Source organism: Neoarius graeffei, chromosome 8 (assembly GCF_027579695.1).
Source record: "Neoarius graeffei isolate fNeoGra1 chromosome 8, fNeoGra1.pri, whole genome shotgun sequence".
Taxonomy (NCBI): Eukaryota; Metazoa; Chordata; class Actinopteri; order Siluriformes; family Ariidae; genus Neoarius; species Neoarius graeffei.
Window position 1 is genome coordinate 80,771,019 of NC_083576.1, and position 24,751 is coordinate 80,795,769.

The 24,751-nt window shown below is 41.1% G+C and overlaps 1 protein-coding gene across 4 annotated transcripts in view; it reads right to left on the minus strand.

Moving 5' to 3' along the window:
• Positions 1 to 4,022: 4,022 nt before the first annotated feature.
• Positions 4,023 to 24,751, minus strand: part of si:ch211-266k8.4 (uncharacterized) — a 142,916-nt gene continuing 122,187 nt past the window's right edge. For 2 of the 4 annotated variants that reach the window (XM_060927078.1, XM_060927074.1), the window contains one exon: positions 4,023 to 4,652. In XM_060927078.1, coding sequence (XP_060783061.1) covers positions 4,565 to 4,652 — 88 coding nt within the window. In that variant the 3' untranslated portion in view covers positions 4,023 to 4,564. Of the gene's footprint in view, positions 4,653 to 11,941; positions 11,965 to 13,337; positions 13,389 to 24,751 lie in introns of those variants that run through there. The other 2 variants (XM_060927075.1, XM_060927076.1) reach the window with 2 other exon arrangements.

Below are 24,751 nucleotides of genomic sequence, written 5' to 3' on the forward strand. Positions count from 1 at the left end.
ACCACCGTGCCGCCCCGGTAATGAATATGTGACTGATTAATAAACAATGTTTTATAGCAAAATCTCCATAAATGTATAAAATTTAGCACATTATTCAATCACACCAAGCTGTACATGTTCAGTGATAATCATCATGATATTCATTAGTTATCTTTTAATGCTTAAGTATTATTTATGATGCTTTTAATACTTTCATGAATGATTACGGCTAGAAATAAGACAGTTCAGAAGTGGCTGTGTTTCGCAGTGCCGCTTCTTGTGATCAGTTCTGACTCGCGCTCCAGACACTGAGCTGAGAAACCTGAAGCCAAGAATTAAAAAAAAAAAAAAAAAAAAATTATATCCACGTTCACTAGATATAAGCAATCGCAAGCTCTGATTGGCTACTCTACTACTAGGATATTAGCTCATATACCATGTGTAGAGAAAAACGAAATGGCGGAACGTTGCCGAACCAACCAAGGACGAAATAAAAACTCTACTCGATAACAAAACCCCCAAAATTAAAAAAAAAAAAGGAAAAAAAATATTTGATAGTAAGAACATCTTTTTTTTATTTTTCAAGAATTATTATTGTATTTTTCACAAATTGCTACTGTCATTTTGCCGGTTTGTTAAGCGGAAATGATTTTGTATAAAGTTTTTATTTATCGAATTTGCAAAAAATAAAAATGCTCAGCTATCAGCTCATAATTATTCTCTATCAATTTGTCTTTAAAACGTAATGTTTAAGTTGATAGTCATTACCTTATTTATTTATTTATTTTTAAACCAAGCCGCGTCATCATACCACATCTCTACTCAGACCTGGAGGGTGAATGAAACTGGTCATAAAAACCTTTCTAAATTTTTAACCCATGCTTGAAACCTTTTCCACGAATCTCCATACATTTTCACATTCATCGAAACCTACTATATTCCCTGAACACATCCACCCCTATGAAATACTTGGAATATTCCACAGGTCACATCTTCAACATCCACTGTTCCTGAAGATCACGAGAAGAAAAGTCCCATCATTCTTTTATTTTCAATGATCTTGCAATATTGCCTGACGAGATCACTTTGAACGTTACACAAATTATACACAGACAGTAGATTATTAATTAAACATAATCATTAGAATGTCAGAACGTGGGCTTCCACTAAACTGCTTCATGAGAAATTTGAAATTGCGAACTAAAAAAATAGCCTAATGCACTCCCAAATGGTGCAACAGGAAAGAAACAGAAAAGCTAGTTCGAATCTCGATGATACCACAGTCATCTGTAGCCGGGAGCTACAGAAAGCCGGGAGATTGGCCGTGCTTTCAGGAAGGGAGGGGTGGCATGGCGTACTCTCTCCACCCTGCCAATTAGAACAATGCTAGCCAATCATTAGCATCTGTGAGCTCATGCATATGGAGGTAGGCAGATAGCGCTTTACTCTGAATGTGTTAAGGCCAATTTATGCTGACAACGCAGTCCTTGCAGATGGCGTCTGCGTAGCCCCCCCCTTCGCAGACGCTCTGTGCGCACCTCCCAAAAATTGTGACCACCGCAGAAGCCTCGCAGACAGCGTCACAGACAAGAGGGCTCTGATTGGTCCACTCTACATCCGCTGTACATGCACTTCCGCTTCCCTACTTTCCCGGTTTGTTTTGTTTTCACTACCGCCATTTTTAAAAACATGAGTGAAGATGGAGCAGCACGAAGAGCGGTTGATCGAGGAAGTGAGGAAGTACGTACATCTATACGACTCCAGTTCTAGTCATTATAAGTAACCGGAGGATAAACACTCCACTAACCACACCCACCAACTACTCCTAGCGATTTCGCGACTTCGCGCCCCCTTGCGTTGTGGCGGTGAATAACATCGCGCACGCCTATTACTCCCCGCTCAACGATAAATTACAACTGTCTGCGAAAAGCTATCTGCGAAAGCCTCATCGCAAGAGCATGCAGAGGCCCTTACACCGCCCCCTAACGTTACATAAGCAGCAGTTCAAAAAGATGCAGTCAGTTGGCGTCACACTCCACGGAGTCCTCCCTGGTTGGTAGTAGTCATGTGATGGGGAGATGGGTGGGAACCGGCCATGACTAAATTGGCGGAGGGACCAAAAAAGAAAAAAAAGTAACAGAAATAAGAATTTCGGGGGGGCTCAAATATCTCTCACATGCACAAAAAAAAAAAGTTTATACGCTCACGAGGTGATTTTTTCCCACACAATTTGACAACGCAATATTTTTGCAAAACTGAAATAGAAACATTTCCACGTTTGAACCACAGCTATTGCGGTGGATGTAATCGAAAATCACTGTACCAACACTCATCAGATATTGGAGATCTATCATGAATTGGAATGATGATCATGAAATGCAATCACAAATAATTCACAATTATGTTGTTTTGTCAACTTTATTAAAAACAAACAAACAAACAAACAAACAAACAAACAAAAACCCCGTACACCCCACGCTTCCATTTTTCACAAAACTGCAACGGAAACCCGTTTATTAACTACAGCATGCGTGTTGTAACTTTGGAAGGGAGTTAACACCAGTTTGGTCTTATGTTAAAACAAACAAACAAACAAAAAAAAACCTCAAACCCTGTTACTCTTAAGAGCAAAACTGCAGTCTGCCAGCAATGAATCTGTACAAAAATAATGTTTCCGGTAATGTTTCCAGAGATGGGATAATAATAATAAAATATGTATTTCACAGGGCGGCACGGTGGTGTAGTGGTTAGCGCTGTCGCCTCACAGCAAGAAGGTCCTGGGTTCGAGCCCCGGGGCCGGCGAGGGCCTTTCTGTGCGGAGTTTGCATGTTCTCCCCGTGTCCGCGTGGGTTTCCTCCGGGTGCTCCGGTTTCCCCCACAGTCCAAAGACATGCAGGTTAGGTTAACTGGTGACTCTAAATTGAGCGTAGGTGTGAATGTGAGTGTGAATGGTTGTCTGTGTCTATGTGTCAGCCCTGTGATGACCTGGCGACTTGTCCAGGGTGTACCCCGCCTTTTGCCCGTAGTCAGCTGGGATAGGCTCCAGCTCGCCTGCGACCCTGTAGAAGGATAAAGCGGCTAGAGATAATGAGATGAGATATATTTCACACAAATTAACATTTAAAGGGGAACTGAAGTCATTTTTAAACTTGCTTTTATTTCTTAATTAACGTGTTATTCAATTACGTTTTCGGTTTTAGTAACCTTATATCATGCCTTGTATTGGCAACTAATTGCATTTAAATATTATACTTATCGGCCTATTCGGTTTTTAGCCGTGTTGAATTTAGTTCGTTTGGTCCACGGCAGGCGTCGCTTATCCGCGCGATCTTCACGAGACTTGTGTGAGACTTCGAAACATCAAGTGTCAGCCAGGTGTCAGTGCCGCCTTTTTGAAAACTCTTTTCCAAACGAAGTATTGCACAAAAACGAGTTTAAATGACGATTACTGCCGACTTTTTTCAAACTTTGCTGATTGCTATCAAAACAAACAAAACTTCCGGCTTGATTACATCAGCGTTCGAAAGAGGGCGCGCGCGGCTTTTGACAACGTTGGCAGATGTTGGTGACTTTGATTTCTGCTGTATGTTTTACTTCCGTCCTACGATGTCTCGCACAGGTCTCAACGAATCTCGTTTACGGCCATCACTTTGACATATGGACTGATTTATTACAGAGCATATTTCAAACACTCATAACTTGCTACAGCAGCGACAAAATGGCGATCAAAACTGCATTCCTATATTTAATGAAATTAGATAAATAGAATTTTGATAAAAAATTTGCCTTCAGTTCTCCTTTGTGATCAAATGTGCATTGCAGACATTAATAAATAGCTAAATTACAAAAAAACCCTATATAAAACAATATCTAAAAGCAAAACAAATTCATATTGCTGCTTGTCAAAAATCATTTCTATTTATTTTTATCTTCATATAAATATTACAGTTGCAAAAATAAATTAATAAAATGTTTCTATAAAAGAAAATCAGAATATGATGGAAGATGTTAAAACATTTTTTCAATGTTTAAATGCATGATGGTTGTTTTTTTTTTATTCAATGTTTAAAAAAAAAAAGTGTCATTTTTAAGAGTTATAATGGCTAAATGGCTCTGTAATCATGGAATCCTTCATTACAGGCGTAAAGATGCGACCCGAAGCCAAGATATCGTCATGAATTAATAATGAGAGGCATAAAGTGGCTCATTCATCTTTTATTATCTGAAATAACTCCAAAAGGTCATAAAACATTAAGTAGAAATTCCAACAAGCGGCATAAAAATTACAGACACTATTAGCATCGAGTGCTCAGAGGAGTTTCTTTCGTGTGTAATGTATTATGTAGTGTTTATAATGCTGAGGTTATAACTGTTAAATATACAGAACGTAACATCCTATAACTTAAGTGCTACGTTTAGGTTTCTCACTCCATGGCCATGATCATGTCCATCAATAATGATCTGGACTGACAGTTGAGATGGTTATTAAGATTAAGACCTGGTTTAAGTTTTTATAATCCAGCGCCATCCGGTTTAGCGCTCTGTATCGTTCTTGCTCAGAGCTCATTAAACTCCTCCGTGTCCCTCAGATCAGCTGAGACTCCCGTATCTGGATGTTTGGACTGGAACTGATGATGAGCTCAGTCAGTGGAGAGCATCCTGGAGATGGGATCCTCGAGAAAACAAAGACAGAGGAAGTGTGAGGAAATAGTGTCTCTCGTTCATGCTGGACACTCAACTCTGTTACTTCATTCAAAACTGCTGATAACTAATTTTAATACGCTGCCATCGAGTCCTGACGTAATGACAATGTCGGAATCATGAATCGGGGGTTCGGATTTTTTTTTAATGAGCCCCAGTTTTCCAAATTGGGGTGTTATTTAAAAAAATAAAAATCATTGCTGCATTTTAAATATTAATTTTGTATATTAAGGGTTTTTTTTGGACAAACCAGCAAGAGTAAGGTAGATTTTGAAAATCTCTAACTTAAAAAAAAAAAAAATCCCACCCCTCCCCCTCCAAAACACATGAACGCGCACTGCCTGATTACTGCCGGAGGATGCATCTACTAGAGTGTGTGTTTGGGGGTGGAGTGTGGGAATGTAGCACGCTGTAGTTATATCCTACTACCTCACGTCTCGGTCATGCATAAGGAAACACCCAACATGATCATCATGAATGCATTCCTAGCTGTTGACTAGCTTGCTAGCTTTAGCAACACGCCTAATATGTCAGCCAGGCCTCATGGAAGACTCTGGTCATGCGTAATGAGTATCTAGGCAAAGTGCATGCACAAATAGGCAGGCAGGTACACCATCCAATCATTACACTCCGACTGATTTAACTATGCCAAGTTTTCCCAAAAGCATCGTAACACAAAGATCATCGTTAAATGTTAGAGTGAGCAGCACAATGAACACACTCTCTCCTAAAGGGGAACAGAAGGCGAATTTTATCATCAAAATTCTATTTCTCTCACTTTATTAAATATAGGATTTTTGATCGCTATTTTGTCACTGCTATAGCAAGTTATGAGTGTTTGAAATATACTCTGTAATATATCAGTCCGTATGTCAAAGCAACAGCCGTAAACAAGATTCGTTGAGACCTGTGCGAGACATCGTAGGACGGAAGTAAAACGTACAGCGGAAATCAAAGTGACCAACATCTGCCAACGTTCCCGGTGTCTGAAATCACTCACTTGTTCACTACTCCCTACTCCCTATATAGGGAATTACTATATAAAGGACTATATAGCGAGCTCATTGGTAAAACGAAAAAACCCCCAAACACTTCCGGACACTACTCTGTCACGTTGGTGTCTACGTCATTACTGTCGCACAATTAAAACATGCCAGATCAGTTGGCTGGTGGGTTTTCAAAATAATAAATACATGCACGTGTTTTTGTAATAAATCCATATTATACTGAGCTTATTTACCACATTAATCAATACAAATACCTGCATCTTTCAGTTCTTTTTTTTAAATCACGGCTGAATACTTTCTTCTTTGCCGCTGCCTTTTATTAAATCAAATTTGAGACTTTTAATTTGATTTTTCAGCGCGACGGCAAAAAAAAAACAACAAAAAAAAGACGACACGCGCGCCCTCATTCGAATGCTGATGTAATCAAGCCGGAAGTTTGATTTGTTTTGATAGCAATTTGGAAAGTTTGAAAAAAGTCGGCAGTAATCGTCATTTAAACTCGTTTTTGTGCAATATTTCGTTTGGAAATCAGTTTACAAAATGGCGGCACTGGCACCTGGCTGACACTTCACGTTTCAAAGTCTCGCACAAGTCTCGTGAAGATCGTGCAGATAAGCGACGCCTGCCGTGGACCAAACGAACTAAATTCAACATGGCTAAAAACCGAATAGGCCGATAAGTATAATATTTAATTGCAATTAGTTGCCAATACGAGGCACGATATAAGGTTACTAAAACCCAAAACGTAATTGAATAACACGTTAATTAAGAAATAAAGCAAGTTTAAAAATGACTTCAGTTCCCCTTTAAGATGGTCTTAGCATTAAGAGGCTTTTGGGAAACCCACCCCTGATTGGACATCAATGCAATTGCTACAGATGACTTTTTTTTTTTTTAACCATCAGAGCATTTGATTTATTCAAGGCTGTCAGGATCTAAAATATAAACAAAAATCCTTCAAAAAAAAAAAATTACCAACCCTGCCTTTAAAATAAACTTATTTTTTGTTGATTCCATAAAAATTAAAAAACATAAAAACTTTTTTCCTTTATGAACAAACACCACACCATAATCCTGACCTCCAAACTCCTCTCACTTGAAGACTTGAAGGCAGCAAGTATTAAACAGCATCAAAAATTCATCTCTGAAGTCAACCCAAGGTCAAACCAAATGCTCCACACCAAGCGCTGTACCAGCTACTACTTTAAGGTGCATAATGGTTAATGGGGATAAATGTAAGGAGGAAACCAGCGACTCTGAGGAAATTTTCTTCATTTTTAAAAAAAAAAAGTAGTATGTCAACTTACAACCAGAAGAAAATATGTTCCACTACTGTTCCACCGTTGTTCCTCTGAGAACACTAATTGCTAACATTAGCCATGTCACCTAGCTAGCTACTGTGTCTCCTGCTTGTTAGCTAGATAACATGACTAACGTTAGCAATTAGCGTTATCAGAAGAACAACGGTGGAACATGTTTTCTTGTTATTGTAAGCTCAACTATTTGTTTCATCACCTAATGAGATTACTGGGAATATATAAATATATAGAGGATATTACATGGTTGCATGAAGATATGAAATTTATGTTCGAGTGATGAATTCATGAGTGGGTGAAGCGAATGTTTTTCAACACGAGAAAATAAACGTCATATCTTCAAGCCAACACGTGATTCTTTATATTATACGGACAAATCCACAAACAAACAACAAAAAAAAAAAACGCAAGGTAAAATCAAAAGAATTTTAATTTCGAATTGGTTCGCCATTTTGACGACGTGCGTCTAGTCAGTGGGAAAACACTAGGAGTGATGTCATCGGAGTGAAATATCAGGAAATATGTCACTCAGGTCCATGATGTGTTTCATATGAAAAATATGAGTTTTTCAACACGAGAAGATAAACTTCATATCTTCAAGCCAACATGCGATATTCTTTTTATTATAATCAACACAAACAAAAAAAAGTACCCAAATTTATCAAAACAAAATTCATCATCGATTTCCTCATGCGTGACGTATAGAGATTTATGACCGTTTTAGTTCTCCATGTCCCGGATGGAGCTCGTATGAAAAGTACGAGTGGTGTATTTTCCAGCAAAACACTCGTGTCCATATAATTTATTTATTTATATAATAAGCAGCAAAGTTTGTTTGTCTTGAGCCAACGTCACTATTTCTCGATGGATTTTTGCCAAATTTGGCAAGTAGGTCCGGGGATGACCCAGAATTTTGCAGATATAAATCAAATTTCATGTACGGGCCCCAGGGGGTCCCCTGTATGGTGGATGTTTGGATTTTTGTTTGTCTTGGGTTAACAACACCATTTCTCGACGGATCTTCACCAAATTTGATATGGAAGTCTGGGGGCAACCCAGAATTTTGCAAAACCTGGGCAACCTGCTAGTTTAAAATATACGGTGGTGTAGTGGTTAGCACTGTCGTCTCACAGCAAGAAGGTTCTGGGTTCCAGCCTAGTGGCCGACGGGGGCCTTTCCGTTTGGAGTTTGCATGTTCTCCCCATGTCTGTGTGGGTTTCCTCCACAAGCCAAAGACATGCAGTTAGATTAACACTGAGCAGCCTTGGGCTGAAGTGCCCTTGAGTAAGGCACTTGACCTCCAACTACTCCCCGGGTGCTATAGCATAGCTGCCCACATCTCTGGGTGTGTATGTGTGTGTGGTGTGTTCACTGCTTCAGATGGGTTAAATGCAGAGGAGGAATTTCACGGTGTACTTAAGTCTATACTTGAGTGTACACGTGATAAATAAAGGCTGCTTTTTATATTACACACACACACAATTCTACGACTCCACTTTCTTCTACACAAAGTCATTACTGTTGTCTTACTTAAGTGTTTCAGCTACTTTCCTCAAGTCTCTGAAAACAAAAATCTTTCTTCCGGCAGGTTTTTTTTCCCTTCTGATTTTCCCTCCATATAAGATTTGCAGGAACAGCAGATCAGAACAGCGCTGCAAATGGAAAGACAGAACAGACTTCCTGCAGGATTTCATTCACAGCTTTTATGATCTCCTCGATAGAAGTGAAGCGTGTTTTGATTGGCCACTCGACTCGTTTTAAACAATAGCGAGTTAGTAGTAAAAGCAGTCAATTCTCTCTGAGGCTTCAGTGTCTTCCGCTACCGCGAGTTTCCCTTCCCTCGCTCTTCCTCTGTCCTTCCTCTCCTCCAGCTCCTAAGCTCTTTACTGGCAAAACAAATAATATCACCACAGAATACAACATTGTATTAACAATGTTGTATTCTGAGCAGCACGGTGGTGTAGTGGTTAGCATGGTCGCCTCACAGCAAGAAGGTTCCGGGTTCAAACCCAGCGGCCGGCGAGGGCCTTTCTGTGTGGAGTTTGCATGTTCTCCCCATGTCTGCGTGGGTTTCCTCCGGGTGCTCCGGTTTCCCCCACAGTCCAAAGACATGCAGGTTAGGTTGACGTGGGGCGGCCTTGGGCTGAGGTGCCCTTGAGCAAGGTACTGAACCCCTGACTGCTCCCCGGGCGCTCTGGTGTGGCTGCCCACTGCTCTGGTTGTGTGCGTGCGTGTGTGTTCACTGCTTCAGATGGGTTGCCTTCCACTGACAATTATTATTGCAGTTAAACACTGTGCCTGCACCTAAATGCAACCTAACCTTAGTAATGAAGAGGAAACATTTTGACTTTTTTTTCCCCCCTAATTTTTGGTTAAAAAAAAAAAAACACCCACATAGCAATTTCCCTATGGGGACCATCCAAATGTCCCCACAAGGTTGAACTTGAACGCACACACAACTTTATTCATCACACACTTGTGAAATTCCTCTCTGCATTTAACCCATCTGAAGCAGTGAACACATACGTGCGCGTACACATACCCAGAGCAGTGGGCAGCCATGCTAACAGCAGCCGGGGAGCAGTTGGGAATTAGGTGCCTTGCTCAAGGGCACCTCAGCCCAAGGCTGTCCCATATTAACCTAACCGCATGTCTTTGGACTGTGGGGGAAACCAGAGCACCCGGTGGAAACCCACGCAGACATGGGGAGAACATGCAAACTCCGCACAGAAAGGCCCTCATGGGCCGCTGGGCTCGAACCCAGAACCTTCTTGCTCTGAGGCGACCGTGCTAACCACTACACCACCGTGCCCTGTGTCTGGTTGGAGTCTCATCGCATCGCTCCTGTGGAGGACGGCCCCATATGGACAGTTGAAAGTCACACCTGGAGGACGCTCTGGACACTTACAGCAATGCTTTTATGCCTGAGGACTACAGTTGACTTGCTAACTTTAGGACTGCAGTTGTCATGAACAGTTTTGCACTCGAGTTTCCATCAATGAAGAGTTTATAACATCAACAAAACTGACTTCATGTTAAAACTGTTAATGTTATAGTCATGCTGTCTGTTGTTGCCCAAATGAGGATGGGTTCCCTTTTGAGTCTGGTTCCTCTTGAGGTTTCTTCCTCATGTCGTCTGAGGGAGTTTTTCCTTGCCACCGTCGCCACAGGCTTGCTCATTAGGGATAGATTAGGGATAAAATTAGCTCATGTTTTAAGTCGTTCAAATTCTGTAAAGCTGCTTTGCGACAATGTTTATTGTTAAAAGCGCTATACAAATAAACTTGACTTGACACTAAGACCCCGTCCACACGTAGCCGGGTATCTGCTAAATCGAAGATATTTTTCTACGTTTTGGCCTGTCATCCACATGAAAACACATCAAAAACGAATATTTAAAAAAACTCCAGGCAAAGTGAAGATTTTTGAAAACTCCGTGTATGCCTTTTCGTGTAGACAGAGATAACCGGAGTTTTGCGTTTTAGAACATCACAATCTGTGCCGAAAAAATGACAACAAATCTGCCCTGACGTCAAACGTGCGACCTTTGTTTACTGCAGAAGCCAGATTAAGCATGGACAAAGAGTAATGGATCGGAGTAGTGCCTTGAAAGCGTTAATTATTGTGCAGGCGCTATTTACATGTTTAATTTTAGAAGCCCAATTACTGACAAGATTCCCAATCAATGTTTTCTTGCGTCTTTTGAAGTTTATACTCCAAAATTGTGTTTAGAAGCAATTCTGTCTCCGAGTCTGTCCAGACGAACGAGCTTGGCGTCATGTTTTATGTTTAGGCGGAAGTGACGCCAACAGAGGGCTATTCTGATGTGATTAGGGGGTAGGATTTGGGGAAATAATGCCATCTACAGGTTTGGAATGCTTATGAATGTGATTGAAAACGCAGATGTTCGGTTATGTGTGGAACGGATTTTTTTCGAAGACGAGGTGGTGTGGATAAAACATTTTTATAAACGGAAGGGGGGGGGGAAATGTTCGGTTTTAAAAATACCCAGCTACGTGTGTACATGGCCTAAAATTCTCAGATTTTACTATCCTTGTTGGGACATTTGGTCCTCAGTAGTATACAAAAACATGCATGTGCACACATACACCCCTAATATAATGTGTCAGGTTTGACGTAAAAGTTTGATGACCATTTACTCAAAAGTCTCATCTCATCTCATTATCTCTAGCCACTTTATCCTGTTCTACAGGGTCGCAGGCAAGCTGGAGCCTATCCCAGCTGACTACGGGCAAAAGGCGGGGTACACCCTGGACAAGTCGCCAGGTCATCACAGGGCTGACACATAGACACAGACAACCATTCACACTCACATTCACACCTACGGTCAATTTAGAGTCACCAGTTAACCTAACCTGCATGTCTGGACTGTGGGGGAAACCGGAGCACCCGGAGGAAACCCACGCGGACACGGTGAACATGCAAACTCCACACAGAAAGGCCCTCGCCGGCCCCGGGGCTCGAACCCAGGACCTTCTTGCTGTGAGGCGACAGCGCTAACCACTACACCACCGTGCCACCCCAAATAAAAGTCCAAAATCATAAATTTTCCAACAATCTGCTCTGTAAACGTCTCTTAAGAGCATCTTCACAACGAAAAACATTTGGATTCTAAAATCATCCACAAACTGGATTTCTTATTTCATCGAGTATGCAAAATTGAATGCATATTTAATTAAATTATTTGCATAATGAACAGTTAAATTTCTGGGTTTTTAAAAAAAAAAATTCCAACGAAATACAAAAACATCCAAAAACACAGACTATGAAGTCGCAAAGCTGGATTGTGATATGTATTGCTTTAAAATCGCTACCGAGTAGCTTTAACAGGGGGAAAATAATCAACGTTGGAGTTGTGTGATACAACCAGGTACAAAGAAAAAAAAAATTATAATAAATAAATGTCACTAACCATACGGACGCTGATTATTTTCCTTTGACTGCAAGAACAATTTTTATTGGTTAGTAAACAATATGTCATACTTTATATCCATTTGTAGCTACAGTTGATGTTGTGGAACATCTGCAAAACAAGTTACTGTATTTCCTGTTTTTCCACTTTAGTTAGAACAGCTATAAAAGTTGTTTGCTCATCAACCGCTCTTTTGTCATATTACCAAGAAATCATAAAAAGCGCAGAGTCCTGCCCTGGAGACTTTCCCATGGTAGAAAAACGTACAGACACTGGAGATTCCTTCCTTAAAGTTCGACTGCCTTTCAGATTTTTCAACTGTAGGTCATAAAAAGAATTTTCCCTGACGCCCAATTATTTTTGTTCAGTGGACCGAAAGCTACTGAATTCGAATCACAGACTTCCAATTTTATTACTTTTTTTATTTTAAAAACAGAACAATTAATGAATTTAGAGCCACATGGCCATTAAATTCTCCATTTTTTCCTGCTTCACCATGACTCAATTCAAGATAAATCCAGTGAATGTGGATAGAATAAAACAGTTATTCCACTCACTCAATCTCGTCGTACATGGATTATAGTCGATATCAGCTCATGTACGACTCAATTTCATGGAACAACTTAAAAATATACCGTGTAGCTTTCCTTTGTCAAATAATAAAACGCTTTTAAAACCTGTTTTTCATTCATTTTAAATGATGACGCGTCCGCCGTACATGCATCTGTGTAAGCTGTTGCTATAGAAACGATAACCTCTGAGAACATGCACGTTGATCTAACCCTTGCAGCTGGAACTGCTGTCAGAGCTGCACTTCTAGACAATTAAATCAACACCTTCTGATCAATCAGGATGGAGAATTCTGTTTTATGGGATTAAAACATGCTTCGTTGCAGCTCTACAACACCTGGTTCTGCAGTGTGTGCGTGCGTTTATACGGTATGTGCGTCAGCTGTCCCACACACTGAGCGTTGCTGGGACTGTGTGCAGGAGGAGATTAGCTTAAAGACTTCATGCATGCTGAATTTAAGTTGTATGCCGGCGTGGTGAGTTGCTCCGAGCCTGCAGTGAAACACTCAGTCACAGCTTTATTCTGCAGAAAAACAATCCGTGTCCACAAAAAGCCGGAGCCGTGTGAGACAGCAGCTCCAGACAGGCTGCGGGGGAAGAGAGGCCCGGCTCTTAGAGCTGCAGCGACAGTTAATCCTGAGTGACAGCGCTCTGGCCTGGCAAATAAACATGAGGGGGGATTATTAACGGGGGTTGATAGAAACGAGATCAGAGGAAGGTTAATGCTGTTTGACAGAAAGTACGCCTGGCACCGAGGTGGGCAAAGATTAGCGAAAACAGAAGTCACATTATATTACACATCTTAACCAATTTCTGGCTTGCTTTTCTCACCTGCTCGCTCTCTCTCATGCTCTCGTCTGTTGTGGCGACTGTAAAGGATTCCTGAATGGAACCAAACACATTATATATTCCTGATAAATCAGAATTATTGAGTATAGCATTTTTAAACCTGGGCTCTTCATTCCACAAGTTTTTAGTGCTTACACAAAACATCATGGGTGACTCTCTAACACATTTAACACAACATCTCAAACACACACACACACACGTTTACTCCAAGTTGGTCAATTTTCTTAAAGCGTAAACCTGTACTTTATGTTCCTGTAGCTGCCCTGTGTCTGAAACTCATTCACTATTCACTATATAGTGGACTATATAGGGAGTTCGCCATTTTGCAGCGCTGTCAATGTACAGTGAGAATTATTACACCCTATATAGTGCACTCAAAGTATCCCACAATGCATCATGAAAAAAGTAGCGAGCAACCGATGGTCACTAACCAAACAAAATATACCATCATGCACTGCAGTTGCGCTGAAGGGGGAAAAAAACAAACAAAAAAAACCCCAAAAAAGTGTGTTAGGGTGAATGGACTGAGGAAGAAACACGTGTTTATATACAAACACATGGCGTGTTTGTACATTCAAGCACAATTAAAACTAGTACGAGAACAGAAAACAAGCTCAAATAGAATAAGGCAGATGAAATACAAGAATAAAAGTTAGAGTGCAGCGCGAGGGATTAATCAAAAGCCTCAAGTTTGATTTAATAAAAAGCAGCAGTGAAGAAAGAAAAAGTATTCAGCCTCGAGTTAAAAGAACCGAAAGATGCAGCAGACGCAAAGTACTTAGTATTTATTAACGTGGGAAATACGCTCAGTATAATATGGATTTATCACAAAAATACATACATGCATGTATTTATTTATTATTTTGAAAACCCACCAGCCGACTGATCTGGCACATTTTAATTGTGCGACAGTAATGACGTAAATAACAGCACGGCGGACTAGTGTCCGAAAGCGTTTTTTCATTTTACCAATGAGCTCACTATATAGTCCTCTATATAGTCTCATCTCATCTCATTATCTGTAGCCGCTTTATCCTGTTCTACAGGGTCGCAGGCAAGCTGGAGCCTATCCCAGCTGACTACGGGCGAAAGGCGGGGTACACCCTGGACAAGTCGCCAGATCATCACAGGGCTGACACATAGACACAGACAACCATTCACACCTACGGTCAATTTAGAGTCACCAGTTAACCTAACCTGCATGTCTTTGGACTGTGGGGGAAACCGGAGCACCCGGAGGAAACCCACGCGGACACGGGGAGAACATGCAAATTCCACACAGAAAGGCCCTCGCCGGCCCCGGGGCTCGAACCCAGGACCTTCTTGCTGTGAGGCGACAGCGCTAACCACTACACCACCGTGCCGCCCCCCTCTATATAGTAATTCCCTATATAGTGAGTAAGGAGTAGTGAACGAGTGTGTGAGTAATTTTGGATACAGCACTGGTTTAGGTCACTATTAAAGAAATTAAAATGGCATGAATTACTCCAAACCATGACCTCGTTCTTGGCTAAAGGACCAAAAATGAAAAAAAGTGTCTTGTAAATGTACTGTCTATGGAAGTCTATTTACAGTCAAGTGAACTGTATACTGTGAACCTGTTTCCTACTGATCACACACACATTTTGTACTTTCATTATTTTTTACCTCCACCAACTGTGTTGTAGGAGATGATGATGTCGGCTCCATTTGTTTGCCTGTTACCAACATTACTCAAAAAGTAGTGAACGGATTTGGATGAAATTTGGTGGAAAGGTGAGCCATATATATATATATATATACACACACACACACACTATATATATATATATATATATATATATATATATATATATATATATACATACACACACACACACACACACACACACACACACACATACATACAGGGAGTGCAGAATTATTAGGCAAATGAGTATGTTGACCACATTACCCTCTCTATGCATGTTGGCCTACTCCAATTAAGCATACCAGATGATGTGCATCTCTGTAATGAAAAGGGGTGTGGTCTAATGACATCAACACCCTATATCAGGTGTGCAAAATTATTAGGCAACTTCCTTTCCTTTGGCAAAATGGGTCAGAAGAAGGATTTGACGGACTCAGAAAAGTTAAAAATAGTGACATATTGCAAAGGGATGGAGCACTTTTAAAATTGCCCAGCTTTTGAAGCGTGACCATCGAACAATCAAGCGCTTCATTCAAAATAGTCAACAGGGTCGCAAGAAGCGCGTTGAAAAAAAAAGGCGCAAACTAACTGCCCGTGAACTGAGGAAAGTCAAGCGTGAAGCTGCCAAGATGCCACTCGCCACCAGTTTTGCCATATTTCAGAGCTGCAACATCACTGGAGTGTCAAAAAGCACAAGGTGTGCAATACTCAGGGACACGGCCAAGGTAACAAAGGCTGAAAAACGACCACCACTGAACAAGACACACAAGATGAAATGTCAAGACTGGGCCAAGAAGTATCACAAGACTGATTTTTCTAAGGTCTTATGGACAGATGAAATGAGAGTGAGTCTTGATGGGCCAGATGGATGGGCTCGTGGCTGGATCAGCAAAGGGCAGAGAGCTCCAGTCCGACTCAGACGCCAGCAAGGTGGAGGTGGGGTACTGGTATGGGCTGGTATCATCAAAGATGAGCTTGTGGGACCTTTTCGGGTTGAGGATGGCGTCAAGCTCAACTCCCAGTCCTATTGTCAGTTTTTGGAAGACACCTTCTTCAAGCAGTGGTACAGGAAGAAGTCAGCATCCTTCAAGAAAAACATGATTTTCATGCAGGACAATGCTCCATCACACGCATCCAAGTACTCCACAGCATGGCTGGCCAGAAAGGGTCTAAAGGAAGAAAGATTAATGACGTGGCCTCCTTGTTCACCTGATCTGAACCCCATAGAAAACCTGTGGTCCCTCATCAAATGTGAGATCTACAAGGAGGGGAAACAGTACACATCTCTGAACAGTGTCTGGGAGGCTGTGGTTGCTGCTGCACGCAATGTTGATCGCAAACAGATCAAAACACTGACCGAATCCATGGATGGCAGGCTTTTGAGTGTCCTTGTAAAGAAAGGCGGCTATATTAGTCACTGATTTGTTTTTTTTTTTTTGTTTTTGAATGCCAGCAATGTATATTAGTGAATGTTGAGTTGTTATATTGGTTTCCCTGGTGAAAATAAATGAGTGAAATGGGTATATGTTTGTTTTTTGTTAAGTTGCCTAATAATTATGCACAGTTATAGTCACCTGCACACACAGATATCCTCCTAAGATAGCTAAAACTAAGAAAGCCCTACTCCAACTTCCAAAAATACTCAGCTTTGATATTTATGAGTCTTTTGGGTTCATCAAGAACATAGTTGTTTTTCAATAATAAAACTAATCCTCAAAAATACAACTTGCCTAATAATTCTGCACTCCCTGTATGTATGTATGTATGTGTATATATATATATATATATATATATATATATATATATATATATATATATATATATATATACACACACACATATGCACACATTTTTTATATATATACAGTGGTGCTTGAAAGTTTGTGAACCCTTTAGAATTTTCTATATTTCTGTATAAATATGACCTAAAACATCATCAGATTTTCACACAAGTCTTAAAAGTAGATAAAGAGAACCCAGTTAAACAAATGAGACAAAAATATTATACTTGGTCATTTATTTATTGAGGAAAATGATCCAATATTACAGATCTGTGAGTGGCAAAAGTATGTGAACCTTTGCTTTCAGTATCTGGTGTGACCCCCTTGTGCAGCAATAACTGCAACTAAACGTTTGCGGTAACTGTTGATCAGTCCTGCACACCGGCTTGGAGGAATTTTAGCCCGTTCCTCCGTACAGAACAGCTTCAACTCTGGGATGTTGGTGGGTTTCCTCACATGAACTGCTCACTTCAGGTCCTTCCACAACATTTCGATTGGATTAAGGTCAGGACTTTGACTTGGCCATTCCAAAACATTAACTTTATTCTTCTTTAACCCTTGTAGGGTCTTCGTTTTTGTGTTACACAGGGGTAGCTGCTGGGTCGGGTTGACCCATGGCATTTTTGGGTCCTTAATTCAACCTATTGAAACCTTTTTTTGTTAAAATACTCAGCAGATGTTTACTTCATCCCATTTGCAAGTAATATAAACAAAACTTGTTACATTTGTTCCCTTCACCTGTGTTAAATCATATGATTATGAATAGAAATGCTACTCGTTTTTGTTTATTTTTTTATTAAAATGTAAAAACATAAGGAATTGCATCATAAAACAGCCACAACTGACAATTATCAACAAATTGACAAATTAAGCAAGTTTGCCCAGAACTATTTCATCAGAAATTTAACCTTATCAGGTCAGTTTACACTATATCTGCCTGAACAACATTTAACACTAGAAGTCCTAGAGAGGGGCCATTTGGCCTTTTTACCTAGAAAACCCACAAGAGGGCCAATTGGCCCCAAGTCCTCCCTGTAGACATTCATTTTGTTATGGAAATGTGGCTGTTAGTTACCTTACAGCTTAGAAATGAAATCTTACAATGCCTGTTGAATGTTGAATCTCTGCATCTTCGTTCCTTGGAGAGGAGCTTCTTTCACCACAAAATTCTTGAGGGAACTGAAGCGATAGTCCATGTGCACTGAGGTATTTATCCATCAAACAATTGTCTGGTTGCAGTCACATGAGTCGTTATAGTCACATGGGACATTCACATGTTCACATTTTAGAATAGAATGTGTTTTTATTCCTCATTCTCACATTCACACAGAAGTAGCCAACATGACTTCACCACTGAAGTGTGAAGTGTGTGAAATGTGACCCCCTCACCCCACACACTGCCACTAACAGCCTCATTACCATAACAAAATGAGTGATTAGTGTATTGGGGAAAAGCGGTTGGGCCAAATGGCCCCTATGTGGGTCTTCTAGGTAGACAGAAAAATGCTGGGACTGCTAGGCCCTTTGAACACGGCCATTTTCATGCCAGGCTATACCACACAGGCTATACCACTCCTCTTCTTCAAACTCAGTGTCAGACTCTGAATTTTCAGAAATATGATCCTCATTTTCTGAAACTTCTTCCTCTGCATCATCTTCAAATCCTTCTGTCTCTTCCAGTATCAATTCCAAAGCAGTTTGAACTGAAAATCGCTTTGCCATCTTGTGTGGTATGGAACCACACTGACCGAGATATTTATACTGTCTCCCCAAGATTCTTTCCCGCAGGGCAGAGGGTGAAATGTTGCAAGAAATGTTGCAACCTAGTGTGGGAACAGCACTGGTGGCTCACACTAAGCTCATCATTCACCTGCTTTACTCTCTCCCTCCCCCTCTCTCACACACACTCTCTCCCTCCCCCTCTCTCACACACACTCTCACACACACATACACACACACAGAAAGGCCCAGAAAGGAGGTAGGGGAAATGAGGGTACACAGGACCTATGATTTCCACACTTTAACTAGCCCTGGGTCCAGTGGACCCGAAGACCCTGTATGTAATACAAATGTGAAGGGGGGGGGTGTGGGGTGGGGGGGGTCAATTATTTTTTTTCCTGATTTATGTTCCTCACAGAAAATGAGCCAAGGCCAATGAATCTCAGTTTGAAAAAATATTTATTTGTATCATTTTTCTTAAGATGAAAACTGAAAACGGGTCAACACCGACCCGAAGACCTTACAAGGGTTAACCATTCTTTGGTAGAACGACTTGTGTGCTTAGGGTCATTGTCTTGCTGCATGAACCACCTTCTCTTGAGATTCAGTTCATGGACAGATGTCCTGACATTTTCCTTTAGAATTTGCTGGTATAATTCAGAATTCATTGTTCCATCAATGATGGCAAGCCGTCCTGGCCCAGATGCAACAAAACAGGCCCAAACCATAGTATTACCATCACCATGTTTCACAGATGGGATAAGGTTCTTATGCTGGAATGCAGTGTTTTCCTTTCTCCAAACATAACGCTTCTCATTTAAATCAAAAATTTCTATTTTGGTCTCATCCGTCCACAAAACATTTTTCCAATAGCCTTCTGGCTTGTCCACGTGATCTTTAGCAAACTGCAGATGAGCAGCAATGTTTTTTTGGAGAGCAGTGGCTTTCTCCTTGCAACCCTTCCATGCACACCATTGTTGTTCAGTGTTCTCCTGATGGTGGACTCATGAACATTAACATTAGCCAATGTGAGAGAGGCCTTCAGTTGCTTAGAAGTTACCCTGGGGTCCTTCGTGACCTTCCAGACTATTACACGCCTTGCTCTTGGAGTGATCTTTGTTGGTCGACCACTCCTAGGGAGGGTAACAATGGACTTGAATTTCCTCCATTTGTACACAATCTGTCTGACTGTGGATTGGTGGAGTCCAAACCCTTTAGAGATGGTTTTGTAACCTTTTCCAGCCTGATGAGCATCAACAACGCTTTTTCTGAGGTCCTCAGAAATCTCCTTTGTTCATGCCATGATACACTTCCACAAACATGTGTTGTGAAGATCAGACTTTGATAGATCCCTGTTCTTTAAATAAAACAGGGCGCCCACTCACACCTGATTGTCGTCCCGTTGATTGAAAACACCTGACTCTAATTTCACCTTCAAATTAACTGCTAATCTTAGAGGTTCACATACTTTTGCCACTCACAGATATGTAATATTGGATCATTTTCCTCAATTAATAAATGACCAAGTATAATATTTTCATCTCATTTGTTTAACTGGGTTCTCTTTATCTACTTTTAGGACTTGTGTGAAAATCTGATGATGTTTTAGGTCATATTTATGCAGAAATATAGAAAATTCTAAAGGGTTCACAAACTTTCAAGCACCACTGTATGTATGTGTATATATATATATATATATATATATATATATATATATATATATATATATATATATTTATTTATTTTAGTGCTGTCAAGCGATTAAAATATTTAATCGCGATTAATGTCGCGACTGTCATAGTTAACTTGCGATTAATCACAAATTTTTGTCACATGAAAAACCATGTAATTCTCTTATCAGCATAAAAAAGTGAATGGGCTTGCTTTGTACCAATGTGTTTTTTTTTTTTTTATTGCAGAGCATAACACTACGGAGCCATAGAGGGGACATGGTGAATAAAAAAATAAAGCGTGGGAATGACTTATAAGGCGTGTGCATGAGATATTAATGCGCGCACACGAGTTATAACCCGTGCGCACGCTTTGCGTTAAGGCGTGCGCTCGGGTAATTAAAAGTGAGGGGACGAGTTACTACGGCTCCGTATAACACGTCTTGTCACAGCCACTGCAAAGTCGGGCTGGAGCCGCCGATGGGAAAACGAAACCTAAGCCGAGCACCGTGGCTCTTTGTCCCGAGGCGCGGCAGCGCGAGCTGCCCACGCTGGTTCTTTTGGGGGGGGGGGGGGGGGGGGGGCAGAAGACTCTGGCTGTGCGGGGCGTGGCATTACAGTCTAGCTGTTATCGTTTTTCTAAGCAAAGTCTCTGTTCTGTTCCAAGTTCCTGGCAGTTTCAAAAGCTTATGAAAAACCTACATCATGTCACAGAGCGTTAATCTCGCGATAAAAAAAATTATCGCCGTTAAAATTGAGTCAAGTTAACGCGATAATAACGCGACATTTTTGACAGCGGCGGCACGGTGGTGTAGTGGTTAGCGCTGTCGCCTCACAGCAAGAAGGTCCTGGGTTCGAGCCCCGGGGCCAGCGAGGGCCTTTCTGTGTGGAGTTTGCATGTTCTCCCCGAGTCCGTGTGGGTTTCCTCCGGGTGCTCCGGTTTCCCCCACAGTCCAAAGACATGCAGGTTAGGTTAACTGGTGACTCTAAATTGACCGTAGGTGTGAATGTGAGTGTGAATGGTTGTCTGTGTCTATGTGTCAGCCCTGTGATGACCTGGCGACTTGTCCAGGGTGTACCCCGCCTTTCGCCCGTAGTCAGCTGGGATAGGCTCCAGCTTGCCTGCGACCCTGTAGAAGGATAAAGTGGCTAGAGATAATGAGATGAGCTTTAGTATTATCCTAGGTTCAAATAATTTGATTTTGATGTTGATACCATATGTGGCTTTGTGGAGGTGTGCACCCTACCGACCTTCTAGTTCGGCCTGCATCATGCTTGCTTTTAAAGGAAGGAAGGGATGGATTAAAAAAAAAAAAAAAAACCCACCCCCACCCCTCTAACCTGTCTGTATTGGATTGCTCCAAATGAATCAACTCTCATATGAACACCAGATCAGCTTCTTTCATATTTAACAATTATTCCACGAAATCGAGTCATACATGAGCTGATAGCTATAATCCATGTAAGACGAGATCAAGTGGAATAACTTTTATTCAATCCATATTCACTGGATTTTGAGAAACTGAGCATTTTTTTGCAAATTCTATAAATTAGAAAATTTATACAAAACATCTGACAAACTCATTTCCGCTTAGAAGGTAAACAAACCGGCGAAATGACAGTAGTGATTTGTTTAAAAAAATGCTATCATAATTTTTGAAAAATAAATAAAAAAAGATGCATTCTTGCCATCAAATACTTTTATTCCATATTTTGTTGCTGCTTTTTTTTGTATTGTTTTCGAGTAGAGTTTTTATTTCATCCACGGTTGGTTCAGCAACACGCTCCGCCATTTTGTTTTTCTCTACTCACGGTATATGAGCTGATTGGCTACTACTAGAATATCAGAGCGCACGATTGCTCATATCCAGTGAACGTGGATAGAATAATCACCGATAAGTTCACATGTAAAAATGTCTGCACAGCTAAACCCTAAAAAAAAAAAAAGGGGGGGGGGGGGGGGGGGGGGGCTGAAAAATACTTTAGAGCTAAATAACAAAAAGTTAATCCCAGCTTTATCCATAATTATAGTATGGTATTATCTGTACTCTAGCACTATAGTATTATAATATGAAATATTTTGTATAGAGTAGCATAATGAGCAACAATACAAATAGAAGATGGTAATAATCATAACTGCACATGTGGAAACGTAATTTGTGAATCACAATGCACAGAATTGAGGCTTTATCAACTCATTAATCCTTTAATTGAGTAATTAAAACACTTTAATGTACAAAAAGTACCAAGCTTTGTTCTGAAGATGTGGAGCCATAGTTAGTTGAAACATACACTCCGGATATTCAGAAACTCTAAAATCTTTATGCTTTTTCCATACATTATTAAATAATTTATCTCAACACCAACAATGTTGGAGAATTTGGGACCTTAGAATGAAATAAGACGTGCTTTCTATCTGAATTAGGCCCTAAACAGCTTTATAAGAAATAAATACACAGAGTACATAACCTATAATTATCAACATACACATGGTATACTAGTCTCCATGCTGCTATTAATTTCACTAAAAAGAAAAGTACTGCAAAAAAGGATAAACCTCTTAGACCATATTTTCCTCCTTTAACATAAACTTAAGATTTTATTTTTATTCAAGCTTTGATTGTGTGCTCACCTTCTATGCCATTTTTGAGGATGCGAAAAAGTTTTCAGCACCTCTTCATTTTTCACCTCATATTTACTTCATTTATGTCTTTCTGGGCATCGTGGACAGGTGAATTCTGATCAATACTTTCCTTTTTATTGGCCAACTATGGCAAAATACATAAATTAGGGCATTTCATTAAATTTTGTTGTGCATGAGGGAACTCGGAGTGTGCTATGCAGGAACGAGAGGGCAGGACTTGTTTCCACGTAGCTGAAGCCAATTCACATGAGCGCATATTACTGTTCTGATGTTGTAGGACACTTTCACTCAAACCTCACTCATTCCTACTGGGTCTTGGATGATGGTATGATGATTCACACACTGTGTGTGAATCTTATCACAGAATACTTCATGCCTGCATTTTACTTTGTTATTACAACAACCACCACCAGAATGTCAAGGACGTAGGAGCTAAACTGGCCTGCCATCAAAAACAACCAGAACTGAAACGTGACAAATGTGAGAGAGGACCAACCTCCATGACTAACTGCTTACAACAGGAAAATCGAGAAAGGACTTCCTAAATTTTGTTCCCCGAGGGAAGATCGACCCAAATCATCCATTAGAACTGAATTCGCACGATAAATGAGAGAGGAGATACAATTCTAGTCAGAAGAAAAGTTGTTAAGTCGACCTAATTACTAACTTGTGAGCAAAAAATGACAATACAACGACCAAGTTTTGTGCAGAAGGTTGAGTTCTTTCAAATAAAACAATCAGAACTGAAATCCATTTAAAACTGAAGGAGGGAGGAGACATGATTTAACTGAAAATAAACAAAAGTTGGAAACAAATTGTTTGCAACAAGATCAACAAACAACCACGTTTTGTTCCCCGAGGGACGATCGACCCAAAACATCGATCAGAACTGGATGAGAAATGAGAGCGGAGATGTATAATTCTAGTAAGAGGACTGGAAAGTTTGCTAATTTGGCCTAATTACTAACTCGTTGGTGAAAAATTTGACAAAAACAATGACCAAGTTTTATGTAGAGTGATGAGTTCTCTCGTCTCGTCTTCTTCCGCTTTATCCGGGGCCGGGTCGCGGAGGCAGCAGTCCAAGTATGGAAGCCCAAACTTCCCTTTCCCCAGACACCTTGGCCAGCTCCTCAGGAAGAACACCGAGGCGTTCCCAGGCCAGCCGAGAGGCATAGTCCCTCCAGCGTGTCCTGGGTCTTCCCCGGGGGCTCCTCCCAGGAGGACATGCCTGGAACACCTCCCCAGGGAGGCGTCCAGGAGGCATCCGAAAAGATGCCCGAGCCACCTCAGCTGATTCCTCTCGATGTGGAGGAGCAGCGGCTCTACTCCGAGCTCCTCCCGAGTGACTGTGCTTCTCACCCCATCTCTAAGGGAGCGCCCAGCCACCCTGCGAAGGAAACTCATTTCGGCCGCTTGTATCCGCAATCTTGTTCTTTCGGTCATTACCCAAAGCTCATGACCATAGGTGAGAGTCGGAACGTAGATCGACGGGTAAATTGAGAGCTTCGCCTTTTGGCTCAGCTCCTTCTTCACCACGACGGACCGGTAAAGCGACCGCATCACTGCGGAGGCTGCACCAATCCACCTGTTGATCTCACGCTCCATCCTTCCCTCACTCGTGAACAAGATCCCGAGATACTTAAACTCCTCCACTTGAGGCAGGACTTCTCCACCCACCTGAAGAGGGCAAGCCACCCTTTTCCGGTCGAGAACCATGGCCTCGGACTTGGAGGTGCTGATTCTCATCCCAGCACAGCGGCTAGCTGTTGGGACATGGTGATGAGTTCTTTCAAACAAAAAAGTCGGAACGGAAATCCATGGAGAATCGACGGAGGAGATACGATTTAACTGAATTGTGGACGACGGACGCTACAGCAATAGATCATTGGCCTTATGGACAGATGAGCTAATAA